This window comes from Podarcis vaucheri (genome assembly GCF_965113315.1).
Source record: "Podarcis vaucheri genome assembly, chromosome: 10".
In the NCBI taxonomy this organism is placed as follows: Eukaryota; Metazoa; Chordata; class Lepidosauria; order Squamata; family Lacertidae; genus Podarcis; species Podarcis vaucheri.
This window is the reverse complement of record NC_138748.1, coordinates 75,899,757-75,927,137: the sequence shown is the minus strand read 5'-3', so window position 1 is coordinate 75,927,137 and position 27,381 is coordinate 75,899,757. Positions and strand designations below refer to the sequence as shown.

The following is a 27,381-nucleotide window of genomic DNA, read 5'->3' as shown; positions in this document are numbered from 1 at the left end:
CAGCCCGGAGAGGGAGCCAGGTCCTAAAGCCCGCCGCAAGGAGGCAGAAGGGTCCGGGGGGTCTGCTTCAGAGGAATCCCGGAAGGAAGAGGCCGTGGGGGGCAGAGGGACCCAGAGAAGGAAGGAAAGACGTAAGAGGTGGAGCAAGGCGAGGGTATTAAGTTGGTGTACAGGAGGCGGAGACTCAGACGGGACTTCGCCGGTATAGCGTAGAAGACGTAGAGCTGCACGCTGCAGTTCGGAAATGAAACCTGTAACTCAATAAAGACTTTTATAAAGTGAACGCTGGCTAGCGTGGTCCTATGTGAGCTGGGATCTGGAAGCAGCTCTGACAGCACCTAACTTTACACCATCAAACTCACACAGGTGAGAAACCATTTAGATGTATGGAGTGTGGAAAGAGCTTCATTCAGATTGGAAACCTTAAAATACATCAACGGACTCACACAGGGGAGAAACCATTTAAATGCATGGTGTGTGGAACAAGCTTTAGTTATGGTGGAAGCCTTAGATCACATCAACGGACTCACACAGGAGAGAAACCATTTAAATGCATGGAGTGTGGAAAGGACTTCAGTCAGGATGGGCACCTTAGATCCCATCAACGGACTCACACAGGAGAGAAACCATTTAAATGTATGGAGTGTGGAAAGAGCTTTAGTTACAATGCAGGCCTTAGACAACATCAACGGACTCACACAGGGGAGAAACCATTTAAATGCATGGAGTGTGGAAAGAGTTTTAGTGATAGTGGAAGCCTTAGAACACATCAACGAACTCACACAGGGGAGAAACCATTTAAATGTATGGAGTGTGGAAAGAGCTTCAGTCAGCGTGCACACCTTAGAAATCATCAACGGACTCATACAGGGCAGAAACCATATAAATGTATCGAGTGTGGAAAGAACTTCAGTCAGAGTGCACACCTTAGACAACATCAACGGACTCACACAGGAGAGAAACCTTTTAAATGTATGGAGTGTGGAAAGAGCTTCAGTTATAGTGGAAACCTGAGAGTACATCAACAGACTCACATCGGTAAGAAACGATTTAAATGTATGGAGTGTGGAAAGAGCTTCAGTCAGAATGGACACCTTAGAACACATCAGCAGATACACAGGGCAGAAACCGTTTAAATGTATGGCCTGTGGAAGGAGCTTCAGTCAGAGTGGAAGCCTTGATTTATGTCAACAAACTCACACAAAAGACAAACCATATAAATATCAGGGAAGTAGATAGAGGTTCACTCTTAGTGGAATCCTACATCTACAGACTCATGGACAGGAAGAACTTTAACAGTTGACACCCTACAAACCCATCAACCCTCAAAGAGGAGAAGCTGTTTAAAGGGAAAGATTCCAGAAAGTGCTTTAGTTATAATGGAGTGTTTAAGGAACATCTAAGAGCCAGTGTGGTGTAGTGGTTAAGAGTGGTTCGTAATCTGGGGAACCGTTTTTGCATCTCCGCTCCTCTACATGCAGCTGCTGGGTGACCTTGGGCCAGTCACACTTCTTTGAATTGTCTCAGCACCACTCACCTCACAGAGGAAGGGAAAGGAGAATGTTAGCCACTTTGAGACTCCTTTGGGTAGTGATAAAGCGGGATATCAAATCCAAACTCTTCTTCTTCTTCTCAGAGTGGAGAACCCATTTAAATGTATGGAGTGAGGAACGTGTTCCTTTCAGAGTTTACTCTTCTTCACAGCAATGAACTCAGCAGAAAACCATCTTCAAAGCATGTCATGTATTTGTTCTGGTGTTTATATGCAAAGCTGTATAGTAATGAAATAATGAAGGTATATCCCACAATAATGAGTATAATTTTAGATGTAAGGTACCTTTTGATAGTGAGGGGGAGAGGGTGAATCTGTATTTCTGGTGGTGAGTGAGGATTAGGGCTGGGCATATATTGATCTCATCCTATACCAGTTTCTAGACTACATTGTGATAACCTTTGGAAAACAATGGATATGGCAATACACCACAAATCCCAGTGTGTGTTTCTGGGATGCCCTTTTGCCTGGAAGCAGCCGGCAGAAAGCTTTGCTTCATGAAGGGCTTCTGGTTCGCCATCACAGTCGGAGATCTCTTTATCGGAGGAGACCTCGGTATATCAAAGGCAGGGGAAACTGCTCCAGCGCAGCAGACCCCCGGAAAAACCTCAAATCGAGCATTTTGAGGACATGGAATCTGGCAGGTGTCAAAAGTGGGCTCCCCCCTCCCTGGAAAGTTCTGCTTTTGAGCTCCGAGAACGAGGGGGTTGGAGCTGCGACACATCGGACAAAAAGCTTCCTGTGATTATACGAAGCTGCGAGACTGTGAGGCATTAGCGGTCAATTCTTCCAACATCAAAAGGACTGTATTGTGTGTACCTTTTACGTTTGGATTATATATGGCTAATGTAGGGGTTGTGCTGACAAGCTAGCTGAGATAATGCTCCGGGCACACAGCCGTCTCTCTACAAGAGATTTATTGCTAAGCTTCAAAGCAGTTACAAGAGTTCAAAGACACACTTCATCTCTCGGAGTCAGAAGAATCGCCTGACTTTTTTTACGCCTCCCCCAGCAAGCCCATTTCCTGAGTCCACGCCTCTTGCTTCCTCTGCTCTGTGAGTGGCTGGTTCCCAGTACTGGCTCCCCCCTCCCGGCTTCCTCCTCTGACGTGGAAGAGAAACTGCTAATTACCGGCGTGGGCTCTCTGTACTTGCCTCTCTGCTTCCCCCTCAGCTCTTTTGCAGCCTCCAATTCCCTGACATCCACCCCCTCCTCAAAGGCCCCCTTCCCCTCGGGAGAATCGACCATCCCCAATTTATCCTTCTCCGGAGTGGCGGGGGTGAAGCCTGGAAAACTACCCTCCTCCTCATCCGTATCTTCAAAAACCGTCCTCCAGTCCTCCCTCAAACCCACAGTTCCTCGTGTTCCCCAATAGACACTTTCCTCTTCTTCTTCTTCCTCTTCGTCAGATGGTGGGAATCCCTCGAAATCCTCTTCATCGTCCGTCGGCCCGAACACCTGTTGGAAAAATCTACCCCGGGGTTTGGGTTTGTCGGGGAAGAAATTGTGGAACTCCTCCACTAGACCCTCGTCAGTGATACAACTCTCCGGGACCCAGGTATTCTCTGAACTAGGGGCCCCTTCCCACGCCACCAGATACTCTTGCCTCTCTGCTTCCCCCTCAGCTCTTTCGCAGCCTCCAATTCCCTGACAGCTAACTAAAGACCTGACCTCAAGAGTCACTAAATCAGAGATTTGCCCAAGGACTTGTTCTGATCGTAGTGCTGCGCTGACAGAGTTAAAATTGTCTCTACAGGCAGATGATGGCAGATGGCAGATGAATGATGTTTTACTGAGAAATGAATTGATTGTAAATAAAGCTCAAAAGACCCTAAAGGACTATTTTGAATTGAACCTGAATCCTGGAATTGAAGCAAGGGGTGCAAGTAAAGTGGTAATGCCAGGTATTTTGATTCAACAGAATTCTATCAGAATGAGCAAAAGGAAAAAGTTCTGTCTCAAAGGAGAAAGAGAAAAAGTTAAGATGTAACCCAAAAAATCAACAGATTCAAAAGGAAATTAAACCATTACAATCTTAGTCTTCACAAATAGTAAACCAAGAAATTGAATGGAAAATTATATTGATGAAACAAAAGACTTTTGCATCGGCAAATAAATGCAGAAAATTATTGGCTTGGGGACAGAAGGAGAGTACAATAATTAATATTATGGAGGATGGTAAGAATATTGAGAACCCAACAGAGATTAGAAAATATTTTCAAAAGTACTATAAGCAGCTTTAGAAAAAGGAAAAATGGATAAAATGGAACAGTTTTTGGACAAAAATGGATTGCAGAAAATTCCAGCGGACAAAACAAGCCTACTAAATGAACTGGTTACAAGACAAGAAGTTGAAGGGGCAATTAGAATCATAGAATCATAGAGTTGGAAGAGACCACAAGGGCCATCGAGTCCAACCCCCTGCCAAGCAGGAAACACCATCAGAGCACTCCTGACATATGGTTGTCAAGCCTCTGCTTAAAGACCTCCAAAGTAGGAGACTCCACCACACTCCTTGGCAGCAAAACAGCTCTTACTGTCAGGAAGTTCTTCCTAAGGTTTAGGTGGAATCTTCTTTCTTGTAGTTTGGCTCCATTGCTCCATGTCCGCTTCTCTGGAGCAGCAGAAAACAACCTTTCTCCCTCCTCTATATGACATCCCTTTATATATTTGAACATGGCTATCATATCACCCCTTAACCTCCTCTTCTCCAGGCTAAACATGCTCAGCTCCCTTAGCCGTTCCTCATAAGCCATCGTTTCCAGGCCTTTGACCATTTTGGTTGCCCTCCTCTGGACACGTTCCAGTTTGTCAGTGTCCTTCTTGAACTGTGGTGCCCAGAACTGGACACAGTACTCCAGGTGAGGTCTGACCAGAGCAGAATACAGTGGCACTATTACTTCCCTTGATCTAGATGCTATACTCCTATTGCCCAAATGAAAATAGGCAAAGCACTGGGACCTGATGCTTTAACTTCCAAGTATTATAAAATATTTAAGGATTGGCTGATACAACCATTGATGGATGTTGTAACAAAATATTAAAGGGGGACAAAGCACCCGAGTCCTGGAAAGAGGCCTTCATCACTCTGATACCCAAACCAGATACAGATAGAGCTCAAGTAAGGAATCAGCGACCAATTTCCTTGTTGAATGTGGATTATAAAATATTTGCAAATATTTTGGCTACAAGATTGAAGAAGATTTTGAATAAGCACATACATAAAGATCAGTCAGGTTTTTTATCTGAGAGGCATATGAAAGATAATATTAGGAATGTGCTGGAAAGATTAGAGGCAAAAAAGAATCCTAAAGCAATGTTTATGTTTATTGATGCAGAGAAAGCCTTTGATAATGTTTCTTGGAGTTTTATGAAACAGAACTTGTGTAATATGGGGATCGGTCAAAAAATTTTAATGGTATTAATGCAATTTACTTGGAGCAGAAAGCAAAAATTATAATTAACAATGTGGTCTCAGAAGAAATTAGGATTGAGAAGGGAACCAGGCAAGGGTGCCCACTTCCTCCCCCCCCCCTGCTTTCTATTTCTGTCCTAGAGGTGCTGCTGAATAGGATAAGGAATGATGGGGAAGTTAAAGGCATAGTAGTGGGAACTAAACAATGTAAGTTAAAAGCCTTTGCTGATGATTTGGTATTGACTTTACAGGACCCTGAGATCAGTGCAATCAAAGCACTGAAGACAATTCAACAGTTCGGACAAGTTGCAGGTTTCAAATTGAATAACAATAAAACCAAAGTTTTAGGGGGGGAAATAATGATACATGAAAAACTTAATTTAGAGGAACCCACAGGGCTGAAGTTTGTGAAAAAGGTGAAATATCTGGGTGTAAATATGACTGCAAAAAATGCATTTGTACAAAGACAACTATGAAAAGTTATGGAAAGATCAAAAGAGATTTGGATATTTGTACAAGGTTGAAACTATCTTTGTTGGGCTGAATTTCTGCGATAAAGATGAATGTATTGCCTAAGGTGTTATTTTTGTTCCAAGTACTCCCTATCATTGATAAGTTGAATTGTTTTAAGGAATGGCAAAAGATATTATCTAAATTTATCTGGCAGGGGGGGAAACCAAGAATTAAGTTTAAATTATTAACAGATGGGAAAGAGAGAGGGGGTTTCTCCCTGCCAGACTGAAGGATTTACTTTGAAGCTGCAGCCTTTTGCTGGCTGAAACAATGGTATTTATTGGAAGATACAGATGTTTTGGATTTAGAAGGTTTTGATAATTTATTTGGTTGGCATGCATATTTATGGTATGACAAGCTAAAAGCTCACAAAAGATTTAAAAATCATATAATTAGAAAATCTTTGGATGATGTTTGGATAAGATACAGGGATTTGTTAGAAAGGAAAACATCCAGATGGATATCACCATTGGAAGCTAAGACTCATAAAAGGTTGAATATGAAAGATACATGGTTGAAGTATAATGATAGTTTGATGGAAGTAGGGGACCAATTTAGATTAAAATCTTATGATCCGTTGAAAGATAAATTAGATGATTGGTTCCAGTACATCCAGATAAATGAAATGTTTAAAATGGATAAGAAAATTGGTTTTCAAACAGAGAAATCCAAACTAGAAATGGAATTATTAGATACAAAAACAAAATACCTATCTAAGATGTATAATTTATTGCTGGAATGGCATACGAGAGATGAACAAGTGAAATCTGTAATGATTGAATGGGCCAGGGATGTGGGGCACAATATCATGATGGTGGATTGGGAGAAATTGTGGAAAAAGGAATTGGAAGAAACAAGATTTACCAACTATCGAAGAATGGCAGATGAAGATGATGGACTACATGGAATTTGCCAAACAAGTGGGACCCACATCTTTAAAGTTGTTAAAATAAAAAAATTCCTTCCAGTAGCACCTTAAAGACCAACTAAGTTAGTTCTTGGTATGAGCTTTCGTGTGCATGCACACTTCTTCAGATACAAGGAATTAAAGTTGTTGCAATGTTACAAATCATCAAACCTTTATTGGCATCACTTACAAACATTCAGAATAAGTAGGCCAGTGCGATGTCATCGCCATTTCAACAGTACAGTCATTTGCCAAAGGGAAGAAGAGGCAAGCAATCTATTCCATCTCTCCAGCAAGGGCAGGATCCTGTAGTGTACTTTGGCGACAAAAAATCAAATAGAGGAACTTAGCTACTGTCTTGGGGAGCTCCTGGTCTCTCCCCTAGAATAAGAAGTGTACAACCTCCTTCTCTGGTTTCCATGTTGGAATGCATAGGTGGTCTAAAAATTGTTGGCAAATAACATCATAGATTTTGCATTTAAGGGCCATGTGAGCTAGAGTTTCCACCAGGTGGGCATCGCATGGGCAGATCCTATCTCCTTCTGCCAAACCCACAAACCTGCCCCAAAGGAGGTTAGAAGGATTAGACTTGAACCTAGGCAGAGAAAAAGCCCTTTTTCCTTGCGGGTTAAACAAAAATTGTAAATAATTAAGGTTAAATTCCTGCACCCTAGATAGTCGAAAATAAAGAGGGGCCATGTTTTTTCCACAGCTGAGATCAGTTCCTGGAGATCTATGTCCCACAGCCTAGTTTTTAACATGGCCTTGGCTACTGGGGAAGCCATGATGATAATGTTGCAAATATTATGCCTGAATGTATCCTTTCGACTTGACAGCTCGGGGAAGATACCTAGCTTTATAAATGTGTAGAAAATCCATACTTTAACTGACTCTCCTCATTCCAACGCCATTTTGATCCTTAAAGAAAGGGGAATTTGGGCTCCACCTCCCTCTGTGAACCAAGAAGCAGAAAATCAGATCAGCAGTGTCAAGCGCTCATCCTACACTCGAGTAGGATCCTGGTAGAGACACATGCCCGACTGGCATGTTCTCTCCCTCCTGGTCATTCGTTCGGGAGCTTCAAAAGCTTCACAGCAACTGATGCCAACAGACATCGGCACACTTAGGGATCTGCAGAGTGTTTGCAGTTTGCGTAACAGAGCTCAGCAACTCAGCATTTTGGCTAATCTACTTTATTTACATGTAAACACACACGGAGCACTGCAACATGGCTCCCTCTTTCTCTCTCTAGCATCAGACAGCAGAGAGAGAGAACAAAGGACAACAGTCCCACTTCAGGAACATAGTCTCCATCACTTCCCACTGTGGAGTCAAAACATACACCGTCATGTGATAGACAAAAATGCCATGACTGCAATCACGGAGCTGGAATTCTAACAGGCAGCAGGAACAGGGCATCCCGCCATAATCCCCCAAGCGTAAGAGCACAGACACGGGCCCCCCATCCAGGGAGTGACCAGGGGAAACAATGGACATCTGCAGAGGCAGTTGAGCAAGCCAGGTGTTCTGAAAGCCCATCTCCAGACCAGTCCTGAGGGCAAGGAGATGTCAAGAGTTTTATTGTTCTTCCGGTGATGGGGACTTAAGAGGTGTTGGGAAAGGGGCCTGATAAAGAGACCTAATGTTGGACTTGTGTCACCCTTGTAGACCCCTCCCCCTTTGTGACATGCTAGTGATGTAGTGGTGATGTCTCAGTGATGCTGCTCAAAGTGTATTCTGGGATATTGTGGGAAGTTTTAAAAGAGGGGGGTCACCCCTTACTCGGGGTTCTTACTCCTGTGGGGACCTGTTGCACAACAATAAGGATCATGGTCTACTGACCATGTTCCTTCTTTTACTGACCACATGGACCTGCGGGAGACCAGCACCCTGATGAGCTCGGCTGTTGAGTCGTCTCTCACCCCAGAATTTTTCATTACCAATAATGATCTTTTAAAATGTTTATATTTTTTGTTGTCTGCCACACTCCAAAAAAATTCACCATCTTTTCTATCCCCAGCTCTGCTATCTGTGTCTACTCATTTTTCTTCTGTTGTCTCATATTTTTACCAACAATTTATTTCAATTTTTATTCCATTTAACACCTGCAACTTGGCCAAATTGATTAATCTTGTTGAAAACTGTTGGTATACTTTCCAGTGGGCTTCTACCATTATTACCAGGTTGTTTGCAAATGCCTTAAGTTCATATGATCTTCATCCCACTGTAATAATAATAATAATAATAATAATAATAATAATAATAATAATAATAAATTTATTTGTATCCCACCCTCCCTGGCCAAAGCCGGGCTCAGAGCGGCTAACAACAAGTAAAAATAGCCCAGTGTACAGAAAATTGCACAGTCAATTAATTAAAATACATTCTAGAATCAATTCATAATCAAATTAATGGCAACCATTGGGTTAGGGTTCTATGAAGATTACAGAAGGGGGGGGTCGGACTGTGCTTTGGCGAAAGGCCAGGCAGAACAGCTCCGTCTTGCAGACCCTGAAAAAAGATATATTGGTGATGCTGTGAGAACGGTATTCTGGGATATGGTGGGAAAGTTTTAAAAGTCAGTGTCGCTCCCTGCTCTGGGTTCACTCGCTGTTGTTGAACCTGTTGCACAACAATAAAGGATCTCAGTCTACTGACTGCTCTTTTACTCCAAATTGCTTCACTGGAATTTCCTTCTTTTGCTGACCGCACGGACCCGCAGGGGACTTGGACCCTGATGAGCTGAGCTTTTGGGTAGACTCTCAAACCAGAATTTTCCTTATCAAAACCTTTCTGCAAATGGCCTTTGCAACACAACTCCCTGGATGGTTACAAAGTAGACACATTTCTTGATGAGATGCAACTTCTGCCAGGAAAACCTGAGCTGAAATAGTAAGGAGAGCAAAACAGCAGCCCTGTCTGACCCCAGTCGGCCTCCAGACTCCCCCAGTCACGTGGCAGGAGGTTCTTCCTGAGCTCCCCCCCCCCATCAGTGATGATCCAGATATGATCCATTGAGGATCCACATTGTAGCAGGAACCCCCCCCCCCAATCATTCTGTTTGTACAAAGTTCACACACACACTCACACTCACACACTACATACGCCACATTTCTGTTATAAATTCATAGAAAATCAACCATACATCGGATTTGCACTGTTCCATTTTTATTTTACTCCATATGACAAGAACTAACAAAGGGGGGGGGTCAGCCATAATCCCTTCACTGTCTCAGCACATCTGCAGGAGCCCTGCCCAGATGATCCCAGACAGAAGACAATCAAGATCAGTATGATCCAAGGAGACTGGTCCAAAGAGCAGATCTCTATGCCTGAATGAAACGGGTCTGCGATGATGGATTCTGGAGTCAAGAAATCCTCCCTTTCCAGTGATCTCTCAGGCTGGCCGGGAAAAGGCAGCGAGCAGGAATCCTCAGGCATCCCGACGGACAGACAGACCTGTCATGTTGCCAAAAGACGAACTCGGAGTCTGATCTGATTTCCATGCAGAACTCATTTTGTGACTTCGCTGTTGGATTGTCGGGATCAGCCCCTCCCCCCTCTCCTGATCCCCAGAAGGAAGACCGGGGGGGGGTTTCTACTCCTCCTTCTCCCCCCCCCCACACGCTCAACACTTTCCCTCCCCTCCCGGCACATCCTTCTCTCATCCCGCCCCCACAATCCCAAATCACCCCCCCCCAAATACATAGCTCCTCCTCTTCCTCCTCCTCCAATCCGGCTTCTGTTCCGGTAATGCGGGGGGGGGAGCCCCCCTCCCACCCTGCCTGCTTCTCCCGGAAGTGGAGCTTCCACTCCGGATTGCTGCTCTGCCCCGTAGCTCTGGGGGGGGGCGCTTTCGGAAAGGGGAGGGAGGAGGCAGGGGACCCCCCCCCCGTGGATGTTGCAGGAAAGGAGAATCGGGAGCGAGGACAAAAAGGTAAAGGGGTCGCGGGGGGGGCGGAGAGGGGGGAAAGGACCCAGAGACCCCCGCCAGCTCCCCCAAGCGCCTGCACGCGTGCTGCGAAGGGGTGGAGATGGGGCGCCCACCCACGAGGACTCCCTGGGGCGCGGAGAAGCGGGCCAGGAAAGGGTTAAGGGGTGCGGGAGGCGCCTGGATAGAGACCCCCCCTGTCCCTCTCCGGCTCATCTTGGGGGGCATTAGGGACGGAGAGAGGGGTGAGCCAAGGAAGCCTCTGGATGCAGGGGAGACTCCGGGAGAAAGAGAGGGGGTCAATGACGTGGGGGGGGACGGGAGGAAGGGCAGCATTGGCGAGGGTGAGAGAGCTAGGCAGACCAGTCTTTGGGGACACGTCTCCATCGTGGCTTCCTTGGGAATTCTCTGGAGGGGCCGCCTTGGCTTCTCCCTCCCGCCCAGAAATCGACACCCCCCTTCAAGGCGACCAGAGAGGGATCCCTGGAAAGTGGGGGTCCTGTCCCCCCATCTTTCCATCCTGCAACCTCCATCCTCTTCCCACCCCATAAGTCTCTGCCCTGTCCGGATGCAGCGCTTCTGCCCAGTCCAACCACTGGTCCCCTGGAGAGGAGAGGAAATCCCCAGAGGAAGAGGGGAGGGGGGAGGCCTTCTCAGAAGCGGCTCTTGGTTTCCGCAATCCCACCCAGGAAGCAGCCAGAAACCTTTTCCTCTCTCTCAGGCTTCCATCTTTAAGTGTCTTTTCCACTGAGAATGAGGATAATGTACACCTGTCATCAGAAACAGGGGTGCAGAGTCCATGGAATGGCTTTCAGGATTGATATAGAAGTTGCACCTCAAAAGCATTTCTTTTCCTCTCATTCTTTGTAGCCAATGTCAGAGTGACTGACAAGCTGAGATACAACCCATCATCATCCGATGACAGCGACTGCATGAATCTTCCCAGTCAAAGGACCCATTTTCAGGATAGACAGTGCCTGGGGCTGGAGGCTCTACACACCGGGTGTGCCTGTGCAGGCCAAAGACTGCCAGTATTAGCACAGGTGAGGTGTGTGACCTTCCCAAATTTACAGACTGTATGTGAATGAGAGTTTGTGGGTGGGATTATAATTTACGGCAACCCTGTGATTTTCTCCACCCATAATATTTCATAAGCTAATTTTGCAGTAAAAATTCCAAAATAACTACAAAAAATCTGTTCTTAACCTGGAGCACCACTTTAGCTAATGGGGCCTCCTGCTGCCGCCGTGCGATTTCTGTTCTCATCCTGAAGCAAAGTTCTTAACAAATGGTACTATTTCTGGGTTAGCAGAGTCTGTAAGCTGAAGCGCCTGTAACCCGAGGTACCACTCTAGGCGTCATAGTATTCTTCTTTTCCCACAGCCGCTCTGGGCAACTTACAGTACATATAGGTAAAGGTAAAGGGACCCCTGACCATTAGGTCCAGTCGTGGCCGACTCTGGGGTTGCAGCGCTCATCTCGCTTTATTGGCCGAGGGAGCCGGCATACAGCTTCCGGGTCATGTGGCCAGCAGGACTAAGCCGCTTCTGGCGAACCAGAGCAGCGCCAGAGCAGTACCTATTTACCTACTTGCACTTTGACATGCTTTCAAACTGCTAGGATGGCAGGAGCAACGGGAGCTCACCCCGTCGCGGGGATTCGAACCGCCGACCTTCTGATCGGCAAGCCCTAAGCTCTGTGGTTTAACCCACAAAGCCACCCGCGTCCCTACAGTACATATACATGACAGTAAAACATCAAATATTAAAAACCTGTCTTCTACAGCTGTCTTCTACAGCTGTCTTCTAAATGTCAGATGGTTGCCTGTTTCCTTGCCCTCTGAAAGGAGGGCATTCCATGGGGCAAGAGGCCCTCTGCCTGGTTCCCTGGAACCTCACTTCTAACAGCAAGGGAACCAGCAGAAGACCCTCGGAGGAGGACCTCCCTGTCCTGACTGAGCGATGGGCGTGAAGATGCTCCTTCAGGTCCACACGGCCAAGGCAGGGGCCAAAACAGCACTCAAGTAAGCTACAGCCAAGCAGAGTAGAGTAATAGCAGAATATGAAGTGGGAGCAGGCGCATTTCAATACTGTAATTTATATATTATTCAGTGTCAGAGTAACCCTGGGACTAGATAACAAGCCTCCAGGTGGACGTGCCCCACCTGCCCTTCACGTTCCTCTTCCCCACGGGCAGAATCTGCCTTCTGGATTGTGGGATTCATGGTTGTTCTCCTCCTCTCCATCCACCAGGGCTTGACTTCAGGTGCAGCAGAATTCCCCAGCCCCCCAAGGATTTGAGACCCATCAGCTTTCCTCACCTGGTTTAGCCGGCCGGTTGAAGCCGTTGCTTGAACCCCTGTTGCATGCTGACAGCTTCTGGAAGCCACAGGTGAGAGCTGAGTGCAGGGTGGGGACCAAGGGTGGAAAAATGACCCCAGAAGGTGCAGGACATGTCTCCTACCAAAGGAACTACTTATCCCCAACGTGCCATGACATCTAGATTCAGGTAGGTAGCCGTGTTGGTTGGACATATTTGAAATACAAAATTAAAAAATTGTCCAGCTCTCATTTCCATATATCACAACTGGGAAAACCATAGCTTGAACTATACGGACCTTTGTTGGCAGAGACCTTAAAATGTCTCTGCTTTATAAGATGCTGTCTAGGTTTCTCATTGCTTTTCTCCCATGACCCTAAGGTTCTACTGGAATATTTTTGTTACTTTTTTACTTCAACTGCATCAGACCAATATGGCTACCTACCATTAAGTACAGTTATCTCCCTGCCCTGAATATCCTGCCTTTCAGTGCCAGATTAGGATAGTCCTCTGTCAGAAGACAAGCAGAGGATCAGGCAGCACATCATCATTATAAAGAACCATTGGGGTGGGTGTTTCCGTCTGGGATTCCCACTTGCCATCTGCTTTCCTTCTGCTTCTCCTGCTCTCTCCATGCAATGTGAGGCATTTAGACAGAGGTCCATCTCCAAGAACAGGAGCTTCCCTGAGCACCCATTCAGCTGACCCCAAGCACCAAGCCTTGTCACTAGTTCTCTGACTGACCCAGACCACAGTCCCTGGAAGAGATGTAGACCTGGGTCTCCCAAAATGGTCCATATGGACCTCCTGAGGTCAGTGGGTCTGTGCAGGTGATTCATGAAGAACTAGAGGTGGAAATGGGGGCAACCACTTGATTTGAAAGGCAGTCTCAGAGGACAACGGTATTCCAAGATCATGCTGTGTTATTAAAGATGATTGAGGATTATGAAAGGTTGCTGATACATTACTACCATTTGACATCATACCATTTTTATTTCCTAAAAATTGGGAACATGGGTAGGACATGGGAGAATGTGGGAGTTATTGAAATAAGAGAAGGTGCTAATGACGGTTGATGTGTCCTTTTTTTCCTGTGTTCTCTTTCCTGAAACCCAAAAAGGATTTCCTTTTTGCCCACTCTGAAAAAGGTGATGGAGAAGACAGAATTGCAGGGGACAAGGCACCTTTCGTTTCGTTAGGAATAGCCATTAAAATGTGTGAAATGTGGAATCTGCTTCACTGAATGAGCACACAGTTCACATCAAGGAACACAAAAAGGAAAGAACCCATTTACAGGTATGGAGTGCGGAAAGAGCTTTAGTGATAGTGGAAGCCTTAGGAAACATCAACGGACTCACACAGGAGAGAAACCATATGAATGTATTGAGTGTGGAAAGAGCTTTAGTGATAATGGAAACCTTAGGAAACATCAACAGACTCACACAGGGGAGAGACCATTTAAATGCATGGAGTGTGGAAAGAGCTTCAGTCAGAGTGGAGACCTTAGACAACATCAACGGACTCACACAGGGGAGAAACCATATCAATGTATCGAGTGTGGAAAGAGCTTTAGTCATAGTGGAAGCCTTAGAAGACATCAACAGGCTCACATCGGTATGAAACGATTTAAATGTATGGATTGTGGAAAGAGCTTCAATCGGAGTGCACACCTTAGATCACATCAAGGGACTCACACAGGGGATCACCCACTTAAAGGTATGGAGTGCAGAAAGAGCTTCTGTTTGAATGCAAAACTTAGAATACACCAGCGGACTCACAGAGAGAGAAAACGTTTTACATGCAGGGAGTGTGGGAAGAACTTCAGTCAGAGTGGAACCCTCAATATACATCAACGGACACACACAGGGGAGAAACCATATAAATGTATTGAGTGTGGAAAGGACTTTAATGATAGTGGAAGCCTTAGAAGACATCAACGGACTCACACAGGGGAGAAACCATATAAATGTATTGAGTGTGGAAAGGACTTTAGTGATAGTGGAAGCCTTAGAAGACATCAACGGACTCACACAGGGGAGAAACCATTTAAATGCATGGAGTGTGGAAAGAGTTTTAGTGATAGTGGAGACCTTAGAAAACATCAACGGACTCACACAGGGGAGAAACCATTTGAATGCATGGAGTGTGGAAAGAGTTTTAGTGATAGTGGAGACCTTAGAAAACATCAACGGACTCACACAGGGGAGAAACCATATGAATGTATGGGGTGTGGAAAGAGCTTCAGTCAGAGGGGAAACCTTAGATCACATCAACGGAGTCACACAGGGGAGAAACCATTTAAATGCATGGAGTGTGGAAAGGACTTCAGTCAGAGTGGACACCTTAAAAAACATCAACAGACTCACACAGGGATGAAACCATATAAATGTATAGAATGTGGAAATAGCTTCAGTCAGAATGCAAACCTTAAAAGACATCAACGGATTCACACAGGGGAGAAACCATTTAAATGCATGGAGTGTGGAAAGAGCTTCAGTCAGAATGCAGACCTTAAAAATCATCAACGGACTCACACAGGGGAGAAATCATATGAATGTATGGAGTGTGGAAAGAGCTTTAATAATAATGGAAGCCTTAGAAGACATCAACGGACACACACAGGGGAGAAACCATATGAATGTATGGAGTGTGGAAAGAGCTTTAGTGATAGTGGAAGCCTTAGAATACATCAACAGACTCACACAGGGAGAAACCGTTTCAATGTATGGAGTGTGGAAAGAGCTTCAGTCGGAGTACAAACCTTAGATCACATCAATGGACTCACAGGGGAGAAACCATTTAAATGCATGGAGTGTGGAAAGAGTTTTAGTGATAGTGGAAGCCTTAGATCACATCAACGGACTCACACAGGGGAGAAACCATATGAATGTATGGAGTGCGGAAAGAGCTTCAGTCAGAGTGCAAACCTTAGATCACATCAACGGAGTCACACAGGGGAGAAACCATTTAAATGCATGGAGTGTGGAAAGGACTTCAGTCAGAGTGGAACACTTAAAAAACATCAACAGACTCATACAGGGGAGAAACCATATAAATGTATGGAGTGAGGAAAGACCTTTGGTGATAATGGAAAACTTAGAACACATCAACGCACACACACAGGGGAGAAACCATTTCAATGTATGGAGTGTGAAGAGAGTTTTAATAATAGACACACACAGGGGAGAAAGCATTTTAATGTATGGAGTACAGTAAATACTTCACTCAGAGTGGAAATCTTAGAAAACATCAGCAGATACACAGGGGAGAAACCATGTAAATGCATTGACTGTGGAAGGAGCTTCAGTCAGAGTGGAACCCTGATTTTTGTCAACAAACTCACACAAAAGACAAACCATATAAATATCAGGAAAGTAGATAGAGGTTCACTCTTAGTGGAAGTTGAAAATCAGCAGACTTATGGACAGGAAGAACTTTAAGAGTTGAAACCCTTCAAACCATCAACAAACTCAGAGGGGAGAAGCAGTTTAAATGAAAAGACTGCAAAAGGTGCTTTATTTATAATAGAGTGATCAAGGAACATCTAGGGACTCTCACATAGGAGAACCCATTTAGATGTATGGAGTGTGGTACTTCTTCCTCTCAGAGTCCACTCTGAGCAATGAACTCAGCAGGAAATCATTCCTAAAAACATCAGGTATATGTGAAGTTCTGGTGTTTGTATGTAAAACATTATAATAATGAAATAAGGCAACATCTCACAATGGTGAGTATAATTTTAGATGAAAGTACCTTTGGTTTTTGCACCAAATCTGTCACACACACCCCACCGCATGATCTCCAAGTACTGCTTCTTCACCAGAACGTCATCGCTGCCTCCTGCCCTGCGCGTTCTGAAGAAAACTTGAAATACTGAAATTGAATGGGAGATTTCCCCCGAAGCCTAATTTCAAGAGAGCAAAGGAGGGGTTGCAGGTACCAGGGAAGTCTCCCGGGGTGCCCACCTTCACTCATGAACCCCGGGACAATTTACTGCCATCAGCAAACTTTGCCCCCTCCCTCCTAAGTCTAGATCATTTATGAACAAGTTGAAAAGCCACAGGTCCCAATACTGATCTTGAGGGGACTCCGCTTTCTGCTCCTCTCCATTCAGAGAACTGTCCGTTTACTCTCTTGGTGCTTCAGAAGGAGGGCTGCCTCCAACTAGGGAGGCACATTTCTTCTAGGGGCACCTTTCCGGGGTCCCCACGGTGCCCCCCAGCCTGGCTCCACTCGGCCAGGGCAGCTGCATTTTGTTTTGCTGTAGGTGAGCCTGCCCCCTGCAATGTGGGGAACTTCATGGGGGGGATCAGCGAGAAGGAGCTTCTGGATCCTGTGCAGCCCCCTCCCTGCCTGCTCCCTTCAGGGTTCCTGAGCCCCTCCCTTTTTCATTTCAAGGATTGGGGGTCCCGCAGAGCCCTCAGGGCACCTAAGCATCCGGGGGGGGGAAATATTTTGTTTCCTGAGGGCAGGAGTCACAATCCTGGCACACTGCAGGATGTCTGGGTTTTAGGTATGAGGCTGAGGCTCAGGTGGAAAAGAGGTGATAGGGGAAATATCCTGGGGTGTGGATTTTAATTTATTTTTAATAATTTTTATTGATTTTCCAAAAAAATCTTGAGTGTTCACTGGAAGGACAGATCCTGAAGCTGAGGCTCCAAGACTTTGGCCACCTCAGGAGAAGAGAAGACTTCCTGGGAAAGACTCTGATGTTGGGAAAGATGGAGGGCACAAGGAGAAGGGGACGACAGAGGACGAGATGGTGGGACAGTGTTCTCGAAGCTACCAGCATGAGTTTGACCAAACTGCTGGAGGCAGTGGAAGACGGGAGTGCCTGGCGTGCTCTGGTCCAGGGGGTCATGAAGAGGCGGACACGACTAAACAACAACAACAACATCATGTACCGTATTTTTCGCTCTATAACACGCACCTGACCATAACACGCACATCGTTTTTAGAGGAGGAAAACAAGGGAAAAAATATTCTGAATGAAATAGTGGACGTATCATTTTTGTGCTTCATGCTGTGGCCACAGACATGTGATCTGATGGTGAATTTGGGGTGACCCAATGCAAAAATCCTGAGAATCCCTGTGGATCCATGCTTTGTACCACTTTTTTGCACCATTGCAGCCCCAGGCAACAGTGGGTGCGTGATTTTTGGGGGGCAGGCTGTAGCCATGGACATGCTATGTGCTCTGATGGTGAATTTTGGCTGACCCAATGCAAAGATCCTGAGGATCCATGTGGATCCATGCTTTGTAACCACGTTTTTGCACCATTGCAGCCCCAGGCAACAGTGGGTGCGTGATTTTGGGGGGGCAGGCTGTAGCCATGGACATGCTGTGTGCTCTGATGGTGAATTTGGGGTGACCCAATGCAAAGATCCTGAGGATCCATGTGGATCCATGCTTTGTAACCACATTTTAAGTGGGGAGGGAAGGAAAAACACAGAAGGCTAAGAATGCAGGAGAGGGCTATAACGTGAGGAAAGGAAGGCAAAAGTTCCCCCCCACCCCCCCCACCCAAGCCAGCCAGCGCTCTCTCTCTCTCTCCCTCCCATCTGCATGTTTTCCGGCTGCCTGATATTTATTTTTTTTAATTGCCTTGACAGAAGAAAGCATTTTAACTGCATTAAGAACTATTTAGCAGCGAAACCTAAGCTTTGCCATCCCTTAAGAGGTACACAACACTGTAATCTTCCAGATCGCATGAATTTACAGGCAAAACACTGTTTAAGGATTTCATCCTTTTAAATTGAAGAAAGCATATTTGAATGCTGTGTGTCCCCAAAAACAAAAAGCAGGAAGTCAAATCAGAATTTTAAGATGAACCTGTAATCTCTCTTCCCTTCACAAACATTGTTCCCTCCGGAGCAGGGAGAGGAGTTAGAGGGACGCTCTGCTTTCCCCTCTTCTTGCCTGGAGGGGAGGGGCTTTCCCTGCTCTTTGTTCCGTTTCAGCAAACACAGCAAGGAAACAGAGGAGGGTGGGCAGTAAGACCCTGAGGCAGAATGCAGGAAAGCAGCCACTTCCTCTGCTTGCCTGGAGGGGAGGGGCTTTCCCTGCTCTTTGTTCTGTTTCAGCAAACACAGCAAGGAAACAGAGAGGGTGGGCAGTAAGACCCTGAGGCAGAATGCAGGAAAGCAACCACTTCCTCTGCTTGCCTGGAGGGGAGGGGCTTTCCCTGCTCTTTGTTCCGTTTCAGCAATCGTGAAGCCCGATTTGATTTTTGCCTGATTTTTCGGCTCCAGGGACCACACATTCGCTCCATAACACGCACAGACATTTCCCCTTCCTTTTCAGGAGAAAAAATCTGCGTGTTATAGAGCGAAAAATGCGGTACTTTAAAAATCAGCACCTAGACCATTTCAGTAAATGCCTGGGGGCCTAAAACAGATGTGAATGAACAGCGCAAATCAGAGCGCATTGTGTGTGTGCAACTTGCAAGAGGGCAGAGGGACAGAGTCTCTGCTTCACGCCCCTCTCTGCTCTCCTCCTCCTCTCTTCGACTTCCCACATTAATGGGGAAAGGCTACAGGTCCACCTCATAGGGATGTTGTAAAGACAGCAGAGTTGGTTTTTATGAAGCGCTTTGAACTCTCCGAGTGTCCTCTAGTTTATCTCCCCATGTTGAGCCCCCACAGCCTTTGCTCAGAGGGGCCCTGCCCACCCATCCCTGGGCCACCTTCCCGTTTCATTCAAGGTGCACAGCTAGGAGATGGATCTTCCGCCAAACTCCCCTTTATTCCTGTTGCCACCACAGAGGACTCTTCAACACTTCACCCCAAACATAACAGAGGAGGAAGTGTGCATCGATTCATTAAACTGATTTATTTAAAAAATAGACATAAACATGTGGTTTCAAATGTTCTCATTTCTTTTCTTTTTCTTTTGAAACTTTACTACAGCTGTAACAACGGGGATTATAATGCTGTTTCTCTACCCCAGGTCTAACCAACCCTGCTCCACAATTGCCACCACTGCCCCATTCCATTCCAACCCCCAATGGTTGCAGCCAACCATCTTGGCTGCAAGTCCCAGAAGACGGGCTCTCTCCTTAGAGACCTTTTCCACCTAGCCTGGGAGGGCAGAGCCAGGATTGACTCCAGCTGCAAAAGCTGAGGCTGCTGAACAGACTCTTGAATTTGGGGGTTTGGGGGGGGTTGTTGGTGTTGGTGTTTTGTTTTTATATTTTAGATCTTGTGATTTACGTGGAAATTGATCCATTCAATTGCTCAATCCCAGCATTCCAAACTACCCCTATCACCATCTAGCATTTCCTAAAATTTACTCTTCGACTGTAATTACCATTATTATATTAATGTCGTTGATACATGCATATAAAACTTTAAATACAAACACCAAGACATTGCACTGAAATGCACTGAAATGCAAAATTCAGGAAATGCGCATGCATGCACTTTCCAAGAGTCTCATTCGAGAGCCAGTGGGGTGCAGTGCTTAAGAGTTTTGGACTAGGAACTGGGAGACCTGGGTTCCAATCTCCACTCAGTCACTGGATGATGGCTTCACAGCCCAACCTCCCTCACAGGGTTGTTGTCAGGATTAAACCATGAGGGGGAGAACGACTTAAGACCACACTTAGCAACTTGAAGAAACAGGTGGTATATAAAGGCATCCAATAAATTTCACTAAGAAGAAAGGTAAGATTCTGCTCTTAGGCAAGACGAATCAGCTGCACAAATATAAGAAGGGACATACCAGGCTTGCCAGTAGTACATGTGGAAATGACCTGGAGTCTTAGTGGACCACAAGACTAACATGAGTCAACATCAGCGAAATAGGCTGTTACTCTAGGCTGCGTCCAAAGAAGTCAAGTGTCCAGATCAAGAAAAGTAATAGCCCCACTTTCTTCTGCCTTGTTCAGACCACACCTGGAGTCCTGTGTCCAGTTCTGGGTGCCCCAATTTAAGAAGGATTTTGACAACCTGGAAGGTGTGCAGAGGGGGGTGAGCAAGACAATTAAGCGTTGGGGAACCAAGCCTTCTGAGGAACAGGAAGGGCTGTCAGGTGGAAGATTGAACAAGCTTGTTTTCACCGGCTCTGGAGGCTGGGACCCAAACCAATGGCTTCAAATTAGAGACGCCCTTGGAAGGTTGTGGACTCTCCTTCCTTGGAGGTTTGTAAGGAGATGTTTGAAGGCAATATGTCATGGATGCTTTAGTTGAGAGTCCTGCAGTGGACTAGACGACCCAGAAGTCTCCTGCAGGTCTAAAATTCTATTATTCTCCCCTGTATGAATTTTTTGATGGGCCATGAGGTTAGTCCTCTTACTGAAGCTCTTCACACATTCCAAGCACTGATAGGGTTTCTCCCCAGTGTGGATTCTTTGGTGGGAAGTGAGATGGGCTTTCTGGCAGAAACTCTTTCCACATTTCACACATTGATAGGGTTTCTCACCACTGTGAATTCTTTGGTGAGCCATGAGCTTGGTCCTCTTACCAAAGCCCTTCCCACATTCCAAGCACTGATAAGGTTTCTCACCACTGTGAATTATTTGATGGGAAGGGAGACTTTGCTTATGACTGAAGCTCTTTCCACATTCCAAGCACTTATAGGGTTTCTCCCCTGTGTGAATTCTTTGGTGGGAAGTGAGATCGGCTTTCTGGCAGAAACTCTTCCCACATGCCAAGCACTGATAGGGTTTCTCCCCTGTGTGAATTCTTTGGTGGGAAGTGAGGCTGACTCTCTGGCAGAAACTCTTTCCACATTCCGAGCACTGATGGGGTTTCTCACCACTGTGAATTCTTTGGTGATGAGTGAGACTTTTCTTCAGACTGAAGCTCTTGCCACATTCCAAGCACTGATAGGGTTTCTCACCTGTGTGAATTCTTTGGTGAGAAGTGAGATTGGCTCTCTGGCAGAAACTCTTTCCACATTCTAAGCACTGATATGGTTTCTCACCACTGTGAATTCTTTGGTGGGAAGTGAGACTTTGCTTCTGGGTGAAGCTCTTTCCACAATTCACACATTGATAGGGTTTCTCCCCAATATGAATTTTTTGGTGGGAAGTAAGACCAGTGCTCACAGTGAAGCTCTTCCCACATTCCAAGCACTGATATGGTTTCTCCCCTGTGTGAATTCTTTGGTGTGAAGTGAGATCGGCTCTCTGTAGGAAACTCTTTCCACAATCCAAGAATCGATAGGGTTTCTCCCTGGTATGAATGCTTTGATGGGTAGTGAGATGGGCCCTGAGACTGAAGTTTTTTCCACATTCCAAGCACTGATATGGTTTTTCCCCTGTGTGAATTCTTTGGTGGGAACTGAGATTGGCTCTCTGGGAGAATCTCTTTCCACATTCCGAGCACTGATAGGGTTTCTCACCACTGTGAATTCTTTGGTGGGAAGTGAGACTTTGCTTCCAACTGAAGCTCTTCCCACATTCCATGCATTGATAAGTGTCAGAGCTGCTTCCAGATCCTAGCTCACAGAGGATCACGCTAGCCAGCGTTCACTTAATAAAAGTCTTTATTGAGTTACAGTTTCCATTTTCTAGCTGCAGCGTGCAGCTCTACGTCTTAGAGGCTAGACCGGCGAAGCTCCGTCTGAGTCCCCGCCTCCTGTACACCAACTTAATACCCTCGCCTTGCTCCACCTGTTACGTCTTTCCTTCCTTCTCTGGGTCCCTCTGCCCCCCATGGTCTCTTCCTTCCGGGACTCCTCTGACGCAGACCCCCCGGACCCTTCTGTCTCCTTGCGGTGGGCTTTAGAACCTGGCTCCCTTTCCGGGCTGCTTACTGTGCCGCCTTCCGCTGCATTTGAACTTGGCGCGCGCGCCCAACCTTCTACCTTCCTCTTGACCGTTTCCTCGCTCCCTGATGGGGGCGTGACCACTCCTGACTCATGCCCTCCCTCCTGCGGAGAACCTCCGGATCCCGATACCTGGCCCCCTTCCTCCCCGCTGCGCTCAGCTGGGGACGTTGGCCCCGATTTCCAACTGCTCCTCTCTGAGTCCCCTCTGGTCCCTTCTTCCTGGGGTGTCTCCCTAAGCCCCCCCTTGCTCTGACCACTGGCGCTCCTTTCTGTGAATCTTCCGATTCACTGGAAAGACTCGGAGATCTCGGGTCGTCGTCATCACTCATCCTTCCTTCGGACTCCTCCCCCTCGCTCTCTGTTTCCTCCCTTTCCTGCGCCTCTGCTCCTGAACCCCTGACAATAAGGTTTTTCACCACTGTGAATTCTTTGATGGGAAATGAGACTTGCCTTTTGGGTGAAGCCCTTTCCACAATTCACACATTTATATGGTTTCTCCCCAGTATGAATTCTTTGGTGGGAAGTGAGATGGGAGCTCACGGTGAAACTCTTCCCACATTCCGAGCACTGATAGGGTTTCTCACCTGTATGAATTATTTGATGGGCTGTGAGATGGGTTCTCTGACTGAAGCTCTTTCCACACTCTCGGCATTGAAATGGCTTCTCCCCCCTGTGAGTTCTCTGATGTTTATGGAAGGTTTTGCTTGTATTAAAGCTTTTCCTACATTCTAAGCACTGATAGGGTTTCTCGCCTGTATGAATTATTTGATGCGAAATGAGATGTGCACTCTTACTGAAGCTCTTTCCACATTCCAAGCATTTCAGTGGGTCCTCCCCTGTGGGAATTATTTCCTGTGAAGTTAGACTTTCATTCCAACAGAAATTTTTTCCCCATTCAGAGAACTGAGAGGGTTTCTTCCCAATAGCATTTCTTTGGTGGGTAGTCGAATGGGAGCTGTGACTGAAGCTCTCTCCACACTCCAAGAGTGGCAATGGCTTCTCCACTGTGTGGATTCTGTCATGGGCGTCCTCGTTCTCAATTTCCAAATCAGCACCACCTGCAATGAAGAAAGAAATGGATTAGAGCTGCAGGAAGAAATGGGAGTGCCACTGTATTGAATATTGATCACTAACCCTTGTGATAGAGGAAGAATTCCATGCATCAACATTGCTGACCACACACTAGAGGTGGTCAGTGTTAGAAACAGAGATAGGACAGCTAGGACATAAAGAGGACCTTATACCTAGGTTATGGGCTCAAAAATGGAATGTCTAGGTGCACTTTCGTATGACAAAAATACAAAGCTGAAAAGGAATGAACAGCAGCTAAAATAATATGTTCATTTTTCACATGGTCTAGTCCTTCCCCTGCCCACCCACCCCCTGATTTTTTTAAGAAGGTCTTGTCACGGGACAGACAGGCAAGGGGAGAACAGAGAGAGAAGTTTTGAGGAAATTGAGCCTGGCAGAGCTTGCATACAATAACACAATGCATGCACCCACAGGTATATCACCACTTGTAGGTTTCAGATCCTCAGAAGACATCGAAAGCGAGACAGATGGGGGGGCTTAGTGGGGGGTGATGTCACGGGACAGACAGCCCTTGGGTCAAGGGAAGGGGGAGTATCAGAGCAGGGACAGTCAGACAGGGAAAACAGGGAAATGATGGATGAAGTAGGGGAGGAGAAGGCGGAGAGCAGTCAAGTGGTGTCAGGGCTCTGCAGTACTGGAGAGCCCTGCCACCAACCAGGGAGTTCAGGAACAGAAGGGGAAGCGGTGCCTTTGGCACAGGTGAGGAGAGAATCAAAGACGTCTTGAGAGATTCCCACATCTGCTGGGTTGGAGAAGGAGCCGAAGGAAGCCACGCCCCAAATCTGACTGGTCAGATTCAGTTGCATGATTTTGAACTGAGCTGTTCGTACATATGTAAATAAAGAACTGTAAATATCTCTCTGAGTGAGCAGAGGGTGTTTATTGCGAAGAGCAGACACCACCTTGACAGGTCTCTCCTTCAGCCTTCAGAGAGTAGCTGGAGGTGGGGAGGCAGAAAAAGGTCCTCCTTTCCTTCCACTCCGCAGTTTTAATCTGAAATCTTAGGTGCAGTACTGCGCGCAGAGCTCAGAAACTGCTCGTGTCTATGAAATTCCCTGTTGCAAAATGCGCCTATGGGAGTTTCAGACACTGGAGGTGGTGGATGATTTTGTCTCCCTTGGAGGTTCTACCATAACCAACAACCTCTTCATCGATGCTGACCTGGACAAGTGTATTGGCAAGGCAAATGTGTTGCTAACTCTTCAATGCCAAGAGGGAGGTCTATCAGGATTGTGCCTTGAGCAAGCAGTTTGTGAAGTGAATTGTGGACAATTACAACCATTAGGGGGGAACCCTCAATGTCTTCCATATGCTCCATATCAGGAAGATTTTGGGCAATAGAAGGCAGGACAGTGTCAACAAAGATGTGTTCTCCTGACCTCAGATTCCCAGCATGTTCCCATTTCATTCTCAGCAAGGTCTATGTCGGCTTCATCATGTCCACGGTCAAAACATGCTGATAGCCCTCCATTTAAGGTGAGTTTGGGGGGTATTAGAATCCCAGGTGCTGCAAGTGGCCCTGCAGACCTCCCTCAAAACCAGGGAGGCTTATCAGAGAGAGATATGCATGGGATTTCCAAACAGAGGTCATGATCCACAAGGGAGCCTTACTGAGAGAGGCCACAATTCTGTGATTCTCCTCCATGACTTCCTTATGCAGAGCTCTCTGGTCAGGATCCAGCAACGCCCATTCCTCATCTGTGAAATGAACAGCGACATCTTCAAAGCACACTGGACCCTAAGAGAGAAATGAAGAGGTCCTTTTTAGACAGCACTAAGGTTGTCTGCTACACATTGCTGTTTCTTTCTGCGCATTAAAAGGGGGAGGAGAAGGTGGGGAAACCCCATTGTGCAACTGATGCGACAAGATAGGTGATTCCTGGGAACTATTTTTGAGGCTTGATGAACTGCTTAGAAGCCTGTTTTAGCATTCAATGATAACTCTACAAGTAAAACGACAATGACTTATGAATCATCCTATTGACCGTCAGAAGGTGAGTTAAGGCAAGGTGGCTGTTCCTTATTCTCAGCACATTAAGCTTCTCGAATGGCATTCCCAGCCTCCTGGTTTCTGACTAAGCTGCCCTTGACAAAGATGCCTTCAGAGCAGCTTGGACAGAAGCCAAGAGGAGGAGAGAGATTCCTCGGGGGCCAGAGGCACCCTGGCTGCCCCACCCCTCAGCCCCCTTCCCCACAGGGCTCCCTCCCTCTACCTGAGCTGCTTCCACAGCCGTTGCTTCTCCTTAACCACCAGGAATAGATGGAAGAGGAGGTCTTGCTGGCATCATCTGGTCACCTGCAAGAGACAGAGGTAAGTGGGAAGCCAGGAGTGTAGCTGCTCCCAAAAAGTCTCACCTTCTGAGTGCATCTGGACATTTGGACCCATTTCATAATTTAGTTGGGTTTAAAAATACATCTCCCTCCTTGGTGCTCCTGGCCCCAAGTGTCTACCCCCCCCCCCAAAAAAAAAAGAGAGGAAAAGAACCCATGGATTCGTTTTGATATCCACAGAAAGGGACCAAACGGAGAACGGACTCCTTCCTTACCCAGCAGCCTCTCTCTGGTGTCCAACGGAGTCCTTTTGGTCTCAGAGGAATCTGGGCCCATTTCTGCAATCAGATCCTGCCTCTGAAATAGCAACAAAGATTCAAAACAGAGAATATGAAGAAGAGTTAGAAAAGGAATGACAGAGGCAAAAACTGAAGGGCAATCTGATAGCATTCAATGGCTGCTTTCCAAAAAAGGATGGAGAATTTTCAGATACCCTCACTCACGTTCGGAGCCCCTTGGGAGTATCCAGGGGAAAGTCTCTCTCACCTGCTGTTCTGCTTGCTTCCTCTCCTCTGCCTGACTCAGGAGGAAGCCTTCGGCCAGGGCCACTGCCTGGGAACTGGTCTCTGCTCCGCATTCCCTCACTCAGCTCTCCATCTCCAGAGGAAGGACAGCCAGGAACTGCTCCAAGATCACCAGGTCCAACATCTGAGCTTTCGTGTGCCTTTCTGGCTTCAGCCACTGATGGTCAACGCAGTAGAGTCGGCTGCAAACCTCTGGGGTCCTTTGGCCTCCTGGTAGCAGAACTGCCTCAATTGCTAGCTCTGCACCGCTGAGTGGAGAGTGTCCTCCTCTCCCAGGATCTTCTGCACAGTTTCCCCCCAGAATCTCCCACTGCTCCCCGTTTCCATGGCCTGGCCTCTTCCTGCTCCAGGGCCAGCTGAGTCCTGCTCATCCATCTGTGCTCTCAGGAAGCCTCCAAGAGAGATGAAGGAATCCCTTGATCTTCTGCCAAGTTCTGTCTGTCCAAATCAGAGGTGCTAGGGAATTCTACAAACCGAATACATTGTTCTGTTACAAAACTGACATATTGCCTGGAGGAGAAAAATGTTCTGTGAGGAAGCATGTATGAGTCTTGGAAGAGCCAGCTCTGGACTCCACCACAACTCAGACTCTTGGGGTTTCTTTAGAAAGGAGAAGGAAAATGTATTTTTCGCTCCATAAGATGCACCTGACTATAAGGCACAGCTAGTTTTTAGAAGGGGAATGCAAGAAAAAAAATATTTTTAAAGGGAGCGCTGAGCAGAGCCTGTATGCATCCCAGGCTCTGCTCAGTGCTCCCTTTCACGAGCAGCATGGAGCGTGTGTGTGGCGCTTGCAGGCTTTTCCCCAGGTGGGAGAAGCCGCACACATTCTCCACGCGGCTAGTGAAAGGGAGTGTGGCTCTTGGGAGCTTTTCCAGGTGGTGGGGGAAGGGACTGAGGGGCTTCTCCCACCTCCCACAAAAGCCAGCAAGAGCCGCACGCTCTTTAAAGGGTGCGCGGCAACTGCGGGCTTTTCTACGAGGAGGGAGAAGGGACTGACTGGCCGCGTCAGTTCCTCCTCC

The 27,381-nt window shown here is 46.7% G+C and overlaps 4 protein-coding genes across 4 annotated transcripts in view; 3 read left to right on the top strand and 1 right to left on the bottom strand.

Moving 5' to 3' along the window:
* LOC309541368 (uncharacterized protein) overlaps positions 1 to 27,381 on the top strand; it is a 135,784-nt gene that overhangs the window by 19,976 nt on the left and 88,427 nt on the right. Inside the window, exon 2 of the mRNA XM_082239178.1 lies at positions 16,125 to 16,147. The gene's annotated coding sequence lies outside the window, so the exon portion shown is untranslated. The remainder of the gene's footprint in view (positions 1 to 16,124; positions 16,148 to 27,381) is intronic.
* LOC309541378 (uncharacterized protein) overlaps positions 1 to 27,381 on the top strand; it is a 97,522-nt gene that overhangs the window by 13,445 nt on the left and 56,696 nt on the right. The gene's annotated exons all lie outside the window — the stretch shown is intronic.
* LOC309541432 (uncharacterized protein) lies at positions 387 to 17,063 on the top strand (the record flags this gene model as incomplete). Its single annotated transcript, XM_082239302.1, has 2 exons — positions 387 to 1,241; positions 16,022 to 17,063. One exon carries the CDS (start codon positions 387 to 389, stop codon positions 1,134 to 1,136), a length of 750 nt encoding a protein of 249 aa, XP_082095428.1. The 3' UTR covers positions 1,137 to 1,241; positions 16,022 to 17,063.
* LOC309542459 (uncharacterized protein) lies at positions 20,622 to 26,506 on the bottom strand (the record flags this gene model as incomplete). Its single annotated transcript, XM_082241258.1, has 6 exons — positions 26,322 to 26,506; positions 26,051 to 26,132; positions 25,718 to 25,800; positions 25,116 to 25,242; positions 22,814 to 23,470; positions 20,622 to 20,662 (listed from the first exon to the last, which is right to left on the bottom strand). The coding sequence occupies exons 4-6, from the start codon at positions 25,147 to 25,149 to the stop codon at positions 20,622 to 20,624; spliced, it is 732 nt and encodes a 243-aa protein (XP_082097384.1). The 5' UTR covers positions 25,150 to 25,242; positions 25,718 to 25,800; positions 26,051 to 26,132; positions 26,322 to 26,506.